General features: G+C 69.1%; 2 protein-coding genes across 2 annotated transcripts in view; one reads left to right on the forward strand and one right to left on the reverse strand.

Moving 5' to 3' along the window:
- MEGF8 (multiple EGF like domains 8) overlaps positions 1 to 14,299 on the forward strand; it is a 51,643-nt gene extending 37,344 nt beyond the window's left edge. Inside the window, 12 exon segments of the mRNA XM_074939139.1 lie at positions 740 to 872; positions 1,157 to 1,267; positions 1,269 to 1,314; positions 1,317 to 1,367; positions 1,638 to 1,852; positions 2,245 to 2,452; positions 2,843 to 3,005; positions 3,112 to 3,304; positions 4,876 to 5,046; positions 5,187 to 5,317; positions 11,971 to 12,103; positions 12,550 to 14,299. Coding sequence (XP_074795240.1) covers positions 740 to 872; positions 1,157 to 1,267; positions 1,269 to 1,314; positions 1,317 to 1,367; positions 1,638 to 1,852; positions 2,245 to 2,452; positions 2,843 to 3,005; positions 3,112 to 3,304; positions 4,876 to 5,046; positions 5,187 to 5,317; positions 11,971 to 12,103; positions 12,550 to 13,731 — 2,737 coding nt within the window. The 3' untranslated portion in view covers positions 13,732 to 14,299.
- Positions 14,300 to 14,913: 614 nt separating this feature from the next.
- LOC141977230 (uncharacterized) lies at positions 14,914 to 16,984 on the reverse strand. The gene has a single exon (XM_074938609.1). The coding sequence runs from the start codon at positions 16,972 to 16,974 to the stop codon at positions 15,880 to 15,882; it is 1,095 nt and encodes a 364-aa protein (XP_074794710.1). The 5' UTR covers positions 16,975 to 16,984; the 3' UTR covers positions 14,914 to 15,879.
- Between the last annotated feature and the right edge of the window lie 1,091 nt (positions 16,985 to 18,075).

The raw sequence follows: 18,075 nt of genomic DNA on the forward strand, positions 1-18,075 counted from the left end.
GGGGCGAGGAGTGGGGTGTGTGCCTAGTCTGTCACCAGGCTCCTGGGTGCGACCCCACAGCGGGTCAGGCCCCAGGATTGGAGAGGGGCAGGCCCGTGGGCTCCAGGACTGCCCCCCACCGCCCCAGGGGTCCCTGCCGGAGTCTGGCCCAGCAGACCCTGCTGGGGGGAGAGCTGGGCCCTGCAGGCGCGAGGCCCCCAGGGCGGTTCCCATGACCCCTGCCCCTGGGCAGAGCCAGGGCCCCATCAGCCCTAGGTCCTGAGTTCCTTGGGGCCGGCCGGGCTGCAGCGAGTCCCGCTCCGGCTCCGTCCGTCTGTGGCTCCCCGGGGAGACCCCGGCTCCCTCGGCAGCCCCCTTGTGCCCCCTCCCCCCCAGCCGTTGTTGTCTGCAGGGAAAACCTCTCTCAGGGCCCCGCCAGGGGTCAGGGCCTGGGGCCTGCCGGTCCCACTGCTCCCGGATGGGTTCGGCTGGTCTGTCCCTGACCCTTCCTGGCCACACGCGCCCCTGAGAGCAGACCGTCCGCGCCAGGGAAACTGAGGCACACACACTGCCTGAAAATGTTACAGCGACTCCCTGCCTTGTCACATGAGGTGAGCGGGTCGGGAGGGCTGTGGGCCTGGTTCCCAGAGCAGCCGTGGGCAGGGCCAGGCCGTGGCTACGGCAGCTGGGGGGCGTTGGCCAGCGGTGGGGGCAGGGCTGCAGTCCCCCCCCCCCCCCGTTTCACTGGTCTCTCCCACAGGCTGGGCTGCCCGGCCGGGTTGGCCGCCTGCTTCCCCGCGCCGCGGTCGGCAGACGAGTGCCGACGCCTGAGGACCTGCAGCGAGTGTCTGGCCCGGCACCCCCGCACCATGAGCCACGGGCTGGGCGCTGCGGTGAGCGCGTGTCCGGTTGCTGCCCTGTCCTCTCCCGGGGGCAGCTGGGGGGCACGGGGGGAGCAGGGTGGGGCACTGGCTGGAGGCGGCGTGGTGGGGACAAGGCTGGGGCACGGGCTGTGGGGCGCGGGAGGGCAGTGGGGGGGGCACTGGCTGGAGAGGGTGCTGGCCGGGGGCGTGGTGGGGACGGGGCTGGGGCACGGGCTGTGGGGCGCGAAGGGCAGTGGGGCGGGGGACGCTGGCTGGAGGGGGCACCCCTGGCCAGCCCTGACCCCACCCCCCAGGCGCCCTCGCAGTGCAAGTGGTGCACCAACTGCCCTGAGGGCGCCTGCATCGGCAGCGCCGGGAGCTGCACGTCGGAGAACGACTGTCGTATCAACCAGCGCGAGATCTTCGTGGCCAGCAAACTGCTCGGAGATCTCGTGTGAGGCAGCCGACTGCCGGCCTGCACCGCCTCGGGGAAATGCATGTGGACGCGCCAGTTCAAACGCACCGGTACGGCGGGGGGGCAGGGAGACGGGGGGCTGCAGGGGGCCATGGGGGGCGGGGCACATCTGTGGTCTGGGTCAGGGGGTACCTGGGGGAGGGGGCGGCAGGCTGGATCCAGGGCAGGGTGGGGTGGGGGCAGCGGGACAGGTCTGTGGTTTGGTCAGGGGGTACCTGGGGGAGGGGGCGGCAGGGTGGTGGGTGCCTGGGTGGATCCGGGGCGTGGCAGAGGATATGGGGGGGTCCCCCAGGGATCTCACTCCCCACCCCCACCCCCAGGCGAGACGCGGCGCATCCTGAGCGTGCAGCCCACCTACGACTGGACGTGCTTCAGCCACTCGCTGCTCAACGTCTCCCCCATGCCCGTGGAGTCCTCGCCCCCCCTGGCCTGCCCCACACCCTGCCACAACCACAGCTCCTGCCCCGCCTGCCTGGGCTCCAAGGGGGCCGACGGGGGCTGGCAGCACTGCGTCTGGACCGTCAGCCTGCGCCAGGTCTGGTGGGGGGGGCTGTGCTGGCAGGGGCAAGGGGGGAACTGGAAATCCCAGGGGGGGATCCTGGGGAAGCTGGGGGGGCCAGGGGGAGGGGGGATCCCAGGTGGGGACCATGTTGAGGGAGGATACTGGGGGGGCCAGGGGGAGGGGGGATCCAAGGTGGGGGCCCTGTCGAGGGGGGATCCCGGGGAGGGTGGGAGGGCCAGGGGGAGGGGGATCCTGGGGGGGCCGTGTCGAGAGGGGATCTTGGCGGGGGCCAGGGGGAGGGGGGATCCCAGGTGAGGGCCGTGTCGAGGGGAGATCCCGGGGAGCCTGGGAGGGCCAGGGGGAGGGGGATCCTGGGGGGGCCGTGTCGGCCGAGTGGAGCAGTAACCCCCCCTTTCTCCCCGCAGTGCATGAGCCCCACCTACCTGCCCATGCGCTGCCTGGCGGGGCTGTGCGGGCGGGTGCTGAGTGGGACCGAGAGCTGCGCCCCCCCCTGCGCCCGCGCCCTGCAATGCGCCCGCTGCACCCGCCAGCCCCGCTGCGGCTGGTGCGGCCGCCCCGGCGAGAACGGCCACGGGCGCTGCCTGGAGGGGGGGCTGGGCGGGCCCCGGCACGGTAGGTACTGGGGGGAGGGACGCTTGACCCACAATGCCTCGCTCCCCGGGGGGACTATACCCACAATGCCTCTCTGCCCTGGGGGGACTATACCCACAATGCCTCGCTCCGCAGGGGGACTATACCCACAATGCCTCGCTCTGCAGGGGAGCTTTACCCACAATGCCTCTCTGCCCTGGGGGACTTTACCCACAATGCCTCTCTGCCCTGGGGGGGACTATACCCACAATGCCTCGCTCCCCAGGGCCAGTTCCCCACGAGGCAGGAGCTGCCTGGGGCGGTTCCCATGATTCCCCTCTCCCTGCAGGAGCGTTGTCTGCTCTTACCCATGATGCTTTGCTTCACGGGGGTGGCCCCGGGGGCTTGTACCCACAGTGCCCCTCTCCCCAGGGCTGGCGCAGGCTTGCGGGCCGGGGGCCACCTGGTCCTTCCTGTCGTGCCCCCCGGAGAACGAGTGTCTGAACGGGCACCACGACTGCAACGAGACGCAGACCTGCCACGACCGGCCCCGCGGCTACGAGTGCGCCTGCAAGGCCGGCTACACCCTGCACAAGTGAGCGGCGCGGGGGCGGGGGGCGCGGGGGCTGGGGCGGGGGGCGCGGGGCGGGGGGGTGCGACGGAGCTGGAGGTTCCCCCCGTGACCCTCTCTCCCCCCGCAGCGCCTCGGGGCTGTGCCGGCCGGTCTGCCAGCAGGGCTGTGTCAACGGGACGTGCGTGGAGCCCAACCGGTGCCGCTGCCACTTCGGCTACGTGGGCGAGAACTGCTCGGTGGAGTGTCGGTGCAACCGGCACAGCGAGTGCGCCGGCGTCGGGGCGCGGGACCGGTGCCTGGAGTGCGCCAACAACACCATGGTGAGCGGGGGGGAACCGGTGCCTGGAGTGCGCCAACAACACCATGGTGAGCGGGGGGGGGGACCGGTGCCTGGAGTGCGCCAACAACACCATGGTGAGCGGGGGGGGGGGACCGGTGCCTGGAGTGCGCCAACAACGCCATGGTGAGCGGGGGGGGGGACCGGTGCCTGGAGTGCGCCAACAACACCATGGTGAGCGGGGGGGGGGGACCGGTGCCTGGAGCGCGCCAACAACACCATGGTGAGCGGGGGGGACCGGTGCCTGGAGCGTGCCAACAACGCCATGGTGAGCGGGGGGGGGGACCGGTGCCTGGAGCGCGCCAACAACACCATGGTGAGCGGGGGGGGGAGAACTGGTGCCTGGAGTGCGCCAACAACGCCATGGTGAGCGGGGGGGGGACCGGTGCCTGGAGCGCGCCAACAATGCCATGGTGAGCGGGGGGGACCGGTGCCTGGAGTGCGCCAACAACACCATGGTGAGCGGGGGGGGGGGACCGGTGCCTGGAGTGCGCCAACAACACCATGGTGAGCGGGGGGGGGGGGACCGGTGCCTGGAGTGCGCCGACAACACCATGGTGAGCGGGGGGGGGGGACCGGTGCCTGGAGTGCGCTGACAACACCATGGTGAGCGGGGGGGACCGGTGCCTGGAGTGCGCCAACAACACCATGGTGAGCGGGGGGGGGGGGACCGGTGCCTGGAGCGCGCCAACAACACCATGGTGAGCGGGGGGGGAACCGGTGCCTGGAGTGCGCCAACAACGCCATGGTGAGCGGGGGGGGACCGGTGCCTGGAGTGTGCCAACAATGCCATGGTGAGCGGGGGGGGAACCGGTGCCTGGAGTGCGCCAACAACGCCATGGTGAGCGGGGGGGGGACCGGTGCCTGGAGCGCGCCAACAATGCCATGGTGAGTTGGGGGGGGGGGACCGGTGCTTGGAGCGCGCCAACAATGCCATGGTGAGCGGGGGGGACCGGTGCCTGGAGTGCGCCAACACCGCCATGGTGAGCGGGGGGGACCGGTGCCTGGAGTGCGCCAACAACACCATGGTGAGCGGGGGGGGGGACCGGTGCCTGGAGTGCGCCAACACCATGTGAGCGGGGGGGGGGACCGGTGCCTGGAGTGCGCCAACACCACCATGGTGAGCGGGGGGGGGGAACCGGTGCCTGGAGTGTGCCACAACACCATGGTGAGCGGGGGAACCGGTGCCTGGAGCGCGCCAACAACACCATGGTGAGCGGGGGAACCGGTGCCTGGAGCGCGCCAACAACACCATGGTGAGCGGGGGAGCATGGAGGGGGTCTCTGGTCGCCCTGTGTGGTGGGGCCTGGGGGTATAGGGGTTTCTCAGCGTGAGGAGGCTCTGGGGTCACTGCATTGGGGGGTGAAGGAGGGTCCCAGAGGGGGTCTCTGACATCCCAGGCTGAGCCTGCAGCTGCATTCCCTGCAGGGGGTGGGATTGTGGGGGGCAGAGGTCTCTGGGGATCTCAGCCCCCCTCTCCCGGCAGGGGGCACACTGGCGGGACAGGGTGCTCTGTAGGTTCGCTGTAGGGTTTCAGCCCCCCTCTCCCGGCAGGGGTCGCACTGTGAGAAGTGCCGGCCGCTCTTCGTGGGCTCAGCACTGAACGGGGGGACCTGCCGGCCCTGCCGCGCCTTCTGCCGCGGGAACAGCGACGTCTGCATCTCCCGCGAGGAGCTGGGGGCCGCCCGGCGAGACCCCGCCCGCTTCCCGCTGGAGCCCGCCCTGGTGAGCCAGGCCCCTGGGGGGTGTCTCCCCGTCTCCCCCCACCCCCACTTCTCCGCCGGTCCCCACCTGGGCCCCCTTGTCTCACCCCTGTCTCCGCAGGTCCCCACCTGGGCCCCCTTGTCTCACCCCTGTCTCCGCAGGTCCCCACCTGGGCAGCCGAGGGGCCGGCCGAGGACGTGGCCGTCTGCGTGAGCTGCCAGAACAACAGCTTCGGGGAGAAGTGTGAGAGCTGCCTGCACGGCTACTTCCTGCTGGAGGGCAGGTGCACCCGGTACGGAGCCGGGGGGGGGCAGGTGCACCCGGTACGGAGCCGGGGGGGGGGCAGGTGCACCCGGTACGGAGCCGGGGGGGGGCAGGTGCACCCGGTACGGAGCTGCGGGGGGAGGGTGGGAGCCGGGGGGGCAGGTGCACCCGGTACGGAGCTGCGGGGGAGGGTGGGAGCCGGGGGGGGGCAGGTGCACCCGGTACGGAGCTGCGGGGGGAGGGTGGGAGCCGGGGGGGGGGGCAGGTGCACCCGGTACGGAGCTGCGGGGGAGGGTGGGAGCCGGGGGGGGGGGCAGGTGCACCCGGTACGGAGCCGGGGGGGGGGCAGGTGCACCCGGTACAGAGCCGGGGGGGGGCAGGTGCACCCGGTACGGAGCTGCGGGGGGAGGGTGGGAGCCGGGGGGGGGCAGGTGCACCCGGTACGGAGCCGGGGGGGGGGGCAGGTGCACCCGGTACAGAGCCGGGGGGGGGCAGGTGCACCCGGTACGGAGCTGCGGGGGGAGGGTGGGAGCCGGGGGGGGGCAGGTGCACCCGGTACGGAGCCGGGGGGGGGGCAGGTGCACCCGGTACGGAGCTGCGGGGGGAGGGTGGGAGCCGGGGGGGGGGGCAGGTGCACCCGGTACGGAGCTGCGGGGGGAGGGTGGGAGCCGGGGGGGGGGGGGGGGGCAGGTGCACCCGGTACGGAGCCGGGGGGGGGCAGGTGCACCTGGTACGGAGCTGCTGTTACCCGCACACTCTAGGGCCCCCCCTCACCCTGTTCCCAGGGCTTCGGCGTAACCCTGTGGGTCTGCGGGGTCTTTTCCCAGTGAGGGAGCCTCACACAGTAGGATCCGGACCCTCTTTATTAACGATCCCCCAAACCGACTGCGCCCGCTACGCACAGAGTGGTCCCCACTCCCCGTGAGACAGGGAGGTCCATCAGGATCAGGTCCATCTGGGGGACTCCAGTCTCTGCCCGCTGTCACGGGCAGGGGGTGAGGTCTGGCGGCTCCGATCGTGGGGCTGGGTCCTGGAGTTGGTTCCCAAGAGCTTCCTTTGGACCCCAGTTTATATAGTGAAACTCGAGCCTGCTGAGCTGAACCGTAACCAGCGTTGTCCCGGAGAATTACGAAGCAATCGTCTAACCAATCCGAACATATTGTAAAACTTCCTTCAGCCAATCCGAGCCCACCACCGTCATTGATTTAAACCTCGCAAAATTAGTTATGCCACAGACCGAAACAACAGGAGCCAGACAGACACTAGGGAAGCGGGGACCATTAACCCAAGAATACGGAAATGGGGGTTCACACCCTCCCCTGGGGAGACGTGGATCCTTGCGAGGAGACGCCATCGAACTTTCCTCTGACCCGCTCACGCTCGGTTTCTTTCCCTGGCGCTGGTGGGAGCGGAGGACAGGCGCCCTTGGACCAGCCCGACCCTACGTTGTCCTTGGAGCCTCGCTCACGTCCCTTGCGGCGCCCCCCGAGCTCTCGGGGGTTTTTCCCCTCGTGGTGCCCATCGGTGCAGCCTGGCGCCCCTGTGGCCGCGCTCCTAGCGCCAGTATAAGGGGCCCCTGGAGCCCCCGCTCTGCCTTGGCAAAGTGCGTTCGCTTAACAGCTCATCAGCTCGGGTGGTGGACGCCGGGGCGGGGAGTCCGTCTCCCCCCAGGACCGGGCACGTCTCAGTGTGACGATGTGACGCAGCAGGGAGGGGGGAGTGTTGACCTGGGAATGTGCCCTGGGGACGGGAGACCTGAGAGCCTGTCACCTGAGCCAGGAGGGGGAGGGGGAGGTGACACCTCTGCCCAGGAATGTGGACGGAGGCTGCAGCAGGGAACCTGCTGGGGGGGTTTAGTTTCAGTTTGGGGCTGGGTGGAGGAACACAGGGAACCCCAGGGCTGGGGTCTAAGCTCCCTGCTCCCCCAGAAGGACTGCCGCAAGCTCCTGTCCCTGGCCCACGACATCCCCCTCGCAGGGCACCAGGGAATCCGGCGCACCCGGCAGAGGTTGCTACAGAACTTTTACTGGCCCGGGGTCTTTACCACCGTCCAGCAGTATTGCCGATCCTGTGACCCCTGTCAGAGGGTGGGGAAGGCCCGGGACAAGGGGAAAGCGGCGTTGAGACCTTTGCCCATCATAGAGGAGCCTTTCCAGAAGGTGGCCATGGACATCGTGGGGCCTCTCAGCAAGACGACCCGGTTGGGGAAGAAATACATTCTGGTGGTGGTAGATTTCGCCACCCGCTACCCCGAGGCAGTGCCCTTAGCTTCCATTGAAGCAGACACTGTGGCAGATGCGCTCCTGACCATTTTCAGCCGAGTGGGGTTCCCCAGGGAAGTCTTGACAGACCAAGGCTCCAACTTCATGTCGGCCCTGCTCCGGTGCTTGTGGGAGAAATGTGGGGTCCGGCACGACTGGGCCTCAGCGTATCACCCCCAGTCCAATGGGCTGGTGGAGAGGTTTAACGGGACGCTAAAGATGATGCTGAAAACCTTTATGAACCAGCACCCGCAGGATTGGGACAAGTACTTACCTCACCTGCTGTTCGCGTACAGGGAGGTGCCCCAGGAGTCTACCGGATTTTCGCCTTTCGAACTGTTATATGGAAGGAGGGTGAGGGGCCCCCTGGACCTGATGAGAGACGAGTGGGAGGGGAAGGCCACTCCCGATGGAGAGTCAGTGGTGGAGTATGTCCTGACCTTCCGAGAGAGACTGGCTGAACTCATGGGCCTGGCCAGGGAGAATCTGGCCAGAGCCCAGAGGAAGCAGAAGGTCTGGTAGGACCGCACGGCGCGGGCCCGTGCCTACGCCACCGGGGATCAGGTGATGGTTCTCATCCCCGTGAGAAAGAACAAACTACAGGCCGCCTGGGAGGGCCCGTTCAAGGTCGTCAAGCAGCTCAATGAGGTAAACTATGTGGTGGAGCTGTCGAACCGGGCCCACCACCGCCGGGTGTACCATGTGAATATGATGAAGCCATATTATGCCAGGGGGAATGTGGTGTTAGCTGTGTGTGGTCAGTGGGAGGAGCAGGGAGATGACCCTTTAGTAGATCTATTCCCTGGGACCAGAGCTGGTTCCCCCCTGGAAACAATCCCCCTCTCGGATCAGCTCACCCCTGCCCAGCAAGCCGAGGTCAGGGGGGTGCTGCATCCGTACCGACAGCTGTTTTCCAACCAGCCTGGACGCACTAATCTGACTGTCCACCGGGTGCAGACAGGGTCGCACCCGCCGATAAGATGCTCCCCCTTCCGAGTCACAGGGAAAACTGCTCAGGACCTGGAAAGAGAGGTCCGGGACATGCTGGCTTTGGGGGTGATCCAGCCATCGGCCAGCCCTTGGGCCTCGCCGGTGGTGCTGGTCCCCAAAAAGGATGGGTCAGTCCGGTTCTGTGTGGACTATCGGAAGCTCAATGCCATCACTGTATCGGATGCCTACCCCATGCCCAGGCCGGACGAGCTCCTAGACAAGCTGGGAGGAGCTCGGTACCTTACCACCATGGACCTTACAAAGGGCTACTGGCAAGTGCCGCTGGATGCAGATGCCCGGCTGAAATCGGCCTTTATCACCCCTCTGGGGCTCTATGAGTTTCTGACCCTGCCTTTCGGCCTCAAGGGAGTGCCGGCCACCTTCCAGCGCCTGGTGGGCCAGCTCCTGAGGGGGATGAAGAGTTTTGCCGTGGCGTATATTGACGACATCTGTGTCTTTAGCCAGACCTGGGAGGACCACGTGTCCCAGGTTAGACAAGTGCTGGACCGACTCCAGGGGGCTGGGCTGACTGTAAAAGCGGAGAAGTGCAAGGTGGGGATGGCTGATGTATCTTACCTGGGCCATCGGGTGGGGAGCGGCCGCCTAAAGCCGGAACCGGCCAAGGTGGAGGTGATCAGAGACTGGCCCGCTCCCCACACCAAAAAGCAGGTCCAAGCCTTTATTGGGATGGCAGGATACTACCGAAGATTTGTGCCCCACTTTAGCGCCCTAGCCACCCCCATCATTGAGCTATGCAAGAAGGGGAAGCCAGACAAGGTGGTCTGGACCGAGCAGTGCCAGGAGGCTTTCCGGGCGCTGAAGGAGGCTCTGGTCAGTGGCCCAGTTCTAGCAAACCCAGACTTTGACAAGCCCTTTGTGGTGTTCACCGACGCCTCCGACACGGGACTGGGGGCGGTGTTAATGCAGGAGGATGAAAAGGGGGAGAGACACCCCATCGTGTACCTGAGCAAGAAGTTGCTACCCCGGGAGCAACACTACGCGGCCATCGAGAAGGAGTGCCTGGCCATGGTGTGGGCCCTCAAGAAACTAGAGCCCTATCTCTTCGGGCGACACTTCACCGTGTACACCGACCACTCTCCCCTGACCTGGCTGCACCAGATGAAAGGAGCCAACGCCAAGCTCCTGAGGTGGAGCCTGCTCCTGCAGGATGACGACATGGACGTGGTCCACGTGAAGGGAAGTGCCAACCTGATAGCGGATGCGCTGTCCCGGAGAGGGGGCCCCGAACTTCCCCAGGTCACTGGTCACAGTGACCCCGCTCAGTTCAGTCTCGAAGGGGGGAGAGAAGTTGTCACGGAGTGTGGGGGAGTCCAGGCCCTGCACCCCTCTTCCTGGGATTCACTGAGGCTCTCAGCCAGCCAGTAAAACCGAAGGTTTATTGGACAACAGGAACACAGTCCAAAACAGAGCTTGTGGGTACACCCAGGACCCCTCAGTGAAGTCCTTCTGGGGGAGCAGGGAGCTTAGACCCCAGCCCTGGGGTTCCCTGTGTTCCTCCACCCAGCCCCAAACTGAAACTAAACCCACCGAGCAGGTTCCCTGCTGCAGCCTCCGTCCACATTCCTGGGCAGAGGTGTTACCTCCCCCTCCCCCTCCTGGCTCAGGTGACAGGCTCTCAGGTCTCCCGTCCCCAGGGCACATTCCCAGGTCAACACTCCCCCCTCCCTGCTGCGTCACATCGTCACACTCAGTCACCGGGGTTAGCAGGGCTCTTCCTGGGCATGGCCTGCGCCACCCCGCGCCTGAGGGGTCTGAAGAGTCTGGGGGAGGGGCGCAGGGCGGGGGTGGGGGTGGGACTGGGATCAGAGGAGGGGTGCGTGATGGAGTGGGGGAGGGGCCTGGGATGGGGTGGGGGAGGGGCGCAGGACGGCGCGGGGGAGGGGCGCAGGATGGAGTGGGGGAGGAGCCCGGGATGGAGTGCGGGAGGGGTGCAGGATGGAGTGGGGGAGGAGCCCGGGATGGAGTGCGGGAGGAGCCCGGGATGGAGTGGGGGAGGGGCGCAGGACGGCTCGGGGGAGGAGCCTGGGATGGAGTGGGGGAGGGGTGCAAGATGGAGTGGGGGAGGGGCGCAGGACGGCTCGGGGGAGGAGCCCGGGATGGAGTAGGGGAGGGGCCTGGGATGGAGTGGGGGAGGGGCGCAGGACGGCTCGGGGGAGGAGCCCGGGATGGAGTGGGGGAGGGGCGCAGGACGGCTCGGGGGAGGAGCCCAGGATGGAGTGGGGGAGGGGCCTGGGATAGAGCGGGGGAGGGGTGCGTGACAGAGTGGGGGAGGGGCGCAGGACGGCTCGGGGGAGGAGCCCGGGATGGAGTGGGGGAGGGGCCTGGGATAGAGTGGGGGAGGGGTGCGTGACAGAGTGGGGGAGGGGCGCAGGACAGCTTGTGGGAGGAGCCTGGGATGGAGTAGGGGAGGGGCCTGGGATGGAGCGGGGGAGGGGTGCATGACAGAGTGGGGGAGGGGCGCAGGACGGCTCGGGGGAGGAGCCCGGGATGGAGCGGGGGAGGGGTGCAAGATGGAGTGGGGGAGGGGCGCAGGACGGCTCGGGGGCGGGGCAGCAGGCCTGAAAGTCGTGGTGGAGGCAGCTGTGAGCCCCGCCTCGGAGCTGAGCCCTGACCCGGCACCGCGGACGTCCGGCTCCGGGCAGACAGGGACAGAGCGAGACCTCCCGGCAGCCGCGTGGGGGCTCCGCATCGCACGTGCCGACACGGTCGACGGTCCGTTTCTCCCGGGGGGCCGGGGCGGCGCAGCAGGCCCCTCGCGCTGCAGGGAAGTGCGGAGCGGGGGCTCGGCGGGGCCCCTTATGCCAGAGCCGAGCCGGCGGGTGCCACGAGGGGAAAACCCTCCGCCGGCTCGGGGGCGCCCGCGCGGGCCGGGGCGCGTCTCGAGGGGCAGGGAACCAGTTTTGTGACAATTTAGAGGGAAGCTGAGGATGTGACTTTCCGGCTCCTGGCTGCTGCTGCTCCTTACGCAGCGGCTGGGGGGCCAGGCAGGAGCTGGGGGGCAGCACCCCCAGGGCCAGCGAGCCCAGCCCGACGCGGATCCCACAGGAGCCGGCCCGGGGCCGGCCGCTGGCTCCTGTCCCCGTCCGTCTCCTCACGGCAGGTTGAGCCCGTCGGGGCCGGGGGGAGCAGCTGATCTGCCGGGGCCCGCGGCTCCCCCGGTCGGGATTCCAAACCCTCCGCTCCGTGGGGCTCCCCCTGGTCTGCCCCATTTCCCAACGCCTGGGGCGCCCCAGCCGGAGCCCGTTTGGGTTTCGCTGTCCCGGCAGCCCTCGGCACCGGGTCTGGCTCAGTTTCCCCGGCTGGTTTCCCACGCGCGGGAGGGCGGGTGCCCATGCAGCCCGCGTGCAGTCACCCCCACTTGGGCTGGGGCGGGGCCGGCCCGCACGCCCTGACCCCCTGCTCCCCCCAGCTGCCAGTGTAACGGCCACGCGGACACGTGTAACGAGCTGGACGGGACGGGCTGCCCCTGCCAGAACAACACGGAGACGGGCCCCTGCCAGAACGGCGCCCAGGCGGACAGGAAGGACTGCTACAAGTACCAGGTGGGGCAGGGGCGGGGCCTGGGGCGGGGGCGGGGCCAGCCGGGGCTGCTACAAGTACCAGGTGGGGGCGGGGGCGGGGCCAGCCGGGGCTGCTACAAGTACCAGGTGGGGCAGGGGTGGGGCTGAGGAGGGAGAGAGGGAGGGGGTGCTTAGAAGGAGCTCTGTGGGGCAGGAGTATGGGGGAGGGAGACCTGTGTGGGGCGGGGTCTGAGGGAATCCTCAGAGGGAGCCTTGTGGGGCAGGGGTGGGGGGCAGAGGCTGAGTCAGTGGGGGAGGGGATGCTCAGAGGGAGCCCTGTGGGGCTGTGTCTGGGGAGAGGCACTCAGAGGGAGACCTGTGTGGGCGGGGGGCTGAGCCGGCGGGGGGGAGGGGGCACTCAGAGGGAGCCCTGTGGGGCAGGGGTGGGGGGGCTGCTCTCACTGACACCTCCCTTCCCCCCCGCCCAGTGCGCCAAGTGCCGGGACTCGTTCCATGGGGCGCCGGTCGGGGGCCTGCAGTGTTACCGGCTCATCTCGGTGGAGCAGGAGTTCTGCTTCGACCCCACCTCGCAGAGCAACTGCTTCCACCAGCCCAACCTGCAGCACCTGGCGCGCGGCCGCACCGTGCTCTTCGGGGTGCAGCCCAAGTTCACCAACGTCGACATCCGCATCACCGTGGACGTCACCTTTGGCGCCGTCGACCTCTTCGTCTCGCCCGCCTACGACACCTTCGCCGTGGACGTGGACAGGGCCACGGGGGTGCACGCCGTGCGGGTGCTGGCACCGGGTGGGGCCGAGGGGGGGCCCAACGGCACGGCCCCGCCCCGGCTGCGGGAGGAGCGCCCCCGCGGGCTCATCACCTACCTGACGGTGCGGGAGCCGCAGGCCGTGTTGGTGGTGCGGGGCGTGCGGGACCGGGTGGTGGTGACCTACCCCCACGAGCTGCACGCCCTGAAATCCAGCCGCTTCTACCTGCTGCTGCTGGGGGTGGGCACCGGCCCCAACGCCAGCGACTCCCAGGGGCTGCTCTTCTTCCGGCAGGACCAGGCCCACATCGACCTCTTCGTCTTCTTCTCCGTCTTCTTCTCCTGCTTCTTCCTCTTCCTCTCCGCCTGCGTCCTGCTCTGGAAGGTGAAGCAGTTCCTGGACCTGCGGCACGAGCAGCACCGCCAGCTGCAGGAGATGACCAAGATGGCGAGCCGCCCCTTCGCCAAGGTCACCGTCTGCTTCGAGCCGGAGGCCGGGCCCCACGCCGCTGACCTGGTCTTCCTGCCGGCCCGGCCCCACAAGCCGCCGCCGCTGCCCGCCCCCCCGGCCCTGCCCAGCCGCCTCAAGCCCTACCCCGAGGCCCCCTACTCGGCCCACTTCCGCCGCTCCGAGCCCTTCCTGTCCCACCTGCTGGGCTACTCCTACTCCAGCTTCCGCGTGGGCCCCGTCACGCTGGAGCCCACGGACGACGGCATGGCCGGCGTGGCCACCGTGCTCTTCCAGCTGCCCGGCGGCCCGCAGGCCCCCAACCGCGCCTGCCTGGCCTCCGCCCTGGTCACGCTGCGACACAACCTGCAGGACTATTGCGGCGGCAGCCACGGGGCCGGCGGGGCCCGCAAGGGTCTGCGCAGCCACGACCACCTCACCAGCCTGTCGCTGTGACCTGCCGGGACCCGCCCCCCACGCCAGTCTGTCGCTGTGACCCGCCGGGACCCGCCCCCCACGCTGGCCTGTCGCGGTGACCCGCCGGGACCCCCCTGCCCCTCCCACGCCAGCCTGTTGCTGGGAGATGCCAGTAATCACCCCCCCACCCCCGGCCAGCTTGGGCACCACACGGGTCAGGCCACAGACACCCCCCTCCCGACAACCTGCCGCTGGGAGCTGTCTGGGGGTCGGGCCCCAGACGCTGCCCCCCGCCAGCGTGGACACCAGGGCCTGGCACCGGGCTGCATGTGGACAGACTCCCGAGGACCCTGGCTTGCAGCAGCTGCCCGGAGGAGGATTCACCTTGGACGGGGGCCCCAGACCCCTCCCTGCCCACGAATGGGGGCTGTGTCCAACCTGGTCTGACCCCCTCCACGAGAGCCCCCCGGATCAGCTCCCCCCTAGCTCCAGGGGGCTGATGGGGTCTGGGGGTGTTGGAGCCTCAATTCACTTGTGTCCAGGTAATTCCCGTATTTCAGGGGGAAGGAGCAACTCCCCCACCGTGGGAATAAAGAGACCAGCCGGCTCTACGGGCTCCGCGTCTGCGTGGGGGGCAAAACAGGTGCCCTTGTGCTGCTGCGTAGCCAGCCCCCCCCAAGGGGCCACAGCTCCCTCAGGGGCAGGGTCCCCCTAGAACCAGCCCCCCACCCCCCCGGGCCGCATCTCCCTCAGGGGCAGGGTCCTCCTAGAACTGGCCCCCCCCTGCCACCGGGGGCTGTGTCTCCCTCAGGGGCAGGGTCCCCCTAGAACCAGCCTCCCACCCCCCCATGGGCCGTGTCTCCCTGAGGGGCAGGGTCCTCCTAGAACCGCCCCCCCCCCGTCACCGGGGGCTGCGTCTCCCTCAGGGGCAGGGTCCCCCTGGAACCAGCCCCAAGCTGGGCACGGGTCCCTATGTATGAAATGGCTGCTCCAGGGATTGCTCCTGACTCCCTGCCCCCCTCAGGGCTTGGTGGGGGGGAGTGGATCAGTCAGGGCTGGGCCCCCCCAACCTCTGGCCGTGCCCCTCACTCCTGACCTGCAGCCCCTCACTAGCCCAGCCTGGCCCCCACGGTGATGATCCCCCGCCACCCCGCACAGACACAAGGCGCCAGTGTGAAAAGGCAAAACTTTATTCCTATAAAGTTTTTGTGACACTTCCCCACCCCTCCCTGAGGACAGGGCTGGAGATGGAGGCCCCAGCTCTGGGTCAGCCAAGCCTGGGACCTCCCCCACACCAATCTGTGCTCCCAGGGGCCCTCTGCTCAGGGCGCAGGGGGTGCCCCTAGTACTGGGGGTGAATAAGCACAATGGGCTTACAAAAGGGACTGACCATGGGGCTGCTACCCCTCCCCATCCCATTGACCACCAAAGAACCCAGGAGTCCTGGCTTCCACCCCCCTGCTCTGGCGCCTCCCCATCAGTCTTTTGGATCCTAGAGAATCTGGGTGTCGTAAGAATGAATATTGGCCCCCTCCAGCAATTGATTTGGGCTGAGAGGGTCACCCTCAGCAGAGAATGGTCCAGTCCTCTCCTGGGCAGACACCCCTTCCTCTCGGAAAGGTCTGGCCCATTATACCTCTGCTCCCCCACACCAGGAGGGAATGGCACAGTCCGTGGTATCCCTGGTCCTCGGGGAAGGCTCTGGCTGTGCCAAGCACCTTGTGAGCCCCCGTGGCTCAGTCCATGGCTCACCCCATGCAGGGGAGGCTGTGGGCCTGTGGCTTGGTCCATGACCCCTCCCCAGGGGAGGCTGTGGCCCTGTGAGCCCCCATGGCTTGGTCCATGGGTCTGTGACCCTCCACAGAGCAGCCTGTGGCCCTGTGGCTCAGTCTGTGGCCCCATGACCCCACCCTGGGGCAGCCCATGGCTCTGTGACCCAGTCCGTGAGCCCACGTGGCTCAGTCTGTGGCCCCGCGACCCCTCCCCGGGGCAGCCCATGGCTCTGTGACCCAGTCCGTGAGCCCACGTGGCTCAGTCTGTGGCCCCGCGACCCCTCCCCGGGGCAGCCCATGGCTCTGTGACCCAGTCCGTGAGCCCACGTGGCTCAGTCTGTGGCCCCGCGACCCCTCCCCAGGGCAGCCCGCAGCCCCATGGCTCGGTCCGAGGGCAGCGGCTCGGCCCCGGCCCTCAGTCGCAGGCCCCGGCCACCTCCTCGCTCTCCTCGTGGCTGTTCTGCAGGGTGCTCTTGCCGTGCAGCTCCTTGAGGTGGCGCCGCAGGCCGGGCTTGTGGGTGAAGTGCACGGCACAATAGTTGCAGCGGTGCGGCTTGCGGCCGCTGTGCAGGTTGAGGTGGTCCTGCAGCGTGGCGTTCTGCGTGAAGCGCTTGCGGCAGACGGGGCATTGGAAGGGCTTGAAGCCGGAGTGCACCCGCAGGTGCCGCGTCAGGTTGCTCTTCTGGGAGAAGAGCTTGGCGCAGCGCAGGCAGAGGAAGAGCCGGTGCTCCCGCACGTGGCTCGCGAAGCCGCCCAGCTGGGGGAACAGGCCCTCGCAGCGCGGGCAGCGGTAGGGCCGCTCCGGCTCCGGCGCCTTCCTGGCCGCCCCCAGCCCCGCCGGCCTGTCCTTCCGGGCCGGCTCCAGGGGCCGCCGGCGCAGGGGGCAGCCCCGCCACGGCCCCCCCGGCGCCACCTGGTCGTCGCCGCAGCCCTGCAGGGAGCTGCGGCTGCTTCGCACGGCCGAGTTGACGAGGGGCAGGGAGATCTCCGGGGACGAGGGGCTGCTGCGGCCCGCCAGGAAATCCCCGGCCCGCTCCGCCCCGTCCTGCCGCCGCACGGGCAGGGGGCTGGGGGAGGCCCCCTTCTCCTCCTCCCCGCGGCCCGCCTGCTGCCCCCCGGCCCTGGGCGCCAGGTAGCGGGCGACGGCCTGCGTGCAGCGCTCCACCACGTGGCCCATCTGCAGGAAGGAGGCGGCCGTCAGGTAGTGGACCAGCTCGGGCAGCGGCACCTCGAGGCAGCCGGTGTAGCAGGAGAGCAGCAGCTGGCGGCCGATCTCGGGGCTCTGCAGGAGCGAGACGGACACCTCGGGCGAGTCGCTGAGCAGGAACTGGTCGCGCAGGAAGGGGGAGCAGGCGGCGAAGACCACGCGGTGCCCCGGCACCCGCAGCTCGTTCACCTGCACGGTCACGTCGCAGAACCGCCGCTGCGCCCGCAGCTGGTCCATGCGCCGCAGCACCCCGTCCCCGTAGCCGGGGAAGCGGAAGTGCAGCCGGTCGCGGGCCGGGGCCATCCTGGCGCAGCTGGGGAGAGACGGGGGTCAGGCACCCCACAGCCCAGAGCCCGGGGGGGGGTTGAGTTTGGGGGATGAGTGGGCGGGGTTTTATGGGGCGGGTGGGGGAGGGGCGGGTATTGTTGCGGCGGGTGGGGGAGGGGTGCTGTGTGGAGGGGTGTTATGGGGTGGGGGAGGGGGTGTTGTGGGAGAGGGGCAGTGTATTGTGGGGGAGGGGCGGGGTGTTATGGGGTGGGGGAAGGGTGTTGTTGCGGTGGGTGGGGGAGGGGCGGGGTGTTGTGGGGGAGGGGTGCTGTGGGGGAGGGGCAGTGTATTGTGGGGGAGGGGTGTTGTGGTGGGCGGGGCAGGGGTATTATGGGGTGGGGAAGGGGCGGCATACTAGATTCCTCGGGTCTCAGTCCCGCTATCACCCCCCCGGGTGTTATTCCCGACCCATCTTTACGCCATTTGCGTAGTCACCTCACCACTCTGGGCGGCGGCCGCGCTCCCACGCCGGCGTATTTTGCGCTCTAGGCAGCGCGTTCCGCCGTTTGCGCAGCTGCCCGGCTATTCTACGCAACGTGCGCACCCACCCCCCGCGCCTGTCAGCTGGTCACGTGGCGCCCCCTGGCGGCCGCGGAGGGAGCCCTTTACGTCATTTGCGCAAATTCAGCGCTTGTTTACGGCGTGTGCGTAGCACGCCTTTCCTAACTGCTATTCCCGAACATGACTTACGCGCTTGGCGTACGTAGCGCGCTTATCCTTCGGCGCCCCTACGTTCTTTACGTAAGACTCGCCTCTCCCCCCCGCCCTCACCTGGGCCGCCTCCTGTCCCGGCTCCGGGGCCGCCTCGGCCTCGCCCCGCCCCGCGGGCCCCGCGCGCCGCTCACCGGCCCCGCCCGGCCACCCCGCGCCGCGCCAGCGCCGCCATCTTGGCCGGTCTGCGGCCTCCGGGCCGGGGCTTCTTCCCGCGGATCCCTCCGCCCAGCCGCCGCGGCGCCGCAGCTGCGCGCGGAGAGAGGGGAGAGGGATCCCTCCGCTGCGAGGGGAAATAGTCCCGCCCCCAGCACCCCCGGCCCCGAAAAAAACCCAGCCCATAATAATCCCCTCCCACCCCCCCAC

The sequence above is a fragment of the Natator depressus genome, chromosome 24 (assembly GCF_965152275.1).
Source record: "Natator depressus isolate rNatDep1 chromosome 24, rNatDep2.hap1, whole genome shotgun sequence".
Taxonomy (NCBI): Eukaryota; Metazoa; Chordata; order Testudines; family Cheloniidae; genus Natator; species Natator depressus.

Bases quoted from the DNA above. Each gene is read 5' to 3' on its own strand.
- LOC141977230 (XM_074938609.1), bottom strand. From the start codon at position 16,974: ATGGCCCCGGCCCGCGACCGGCTGCACTTCCGCTTCCCCGGCTACGGG.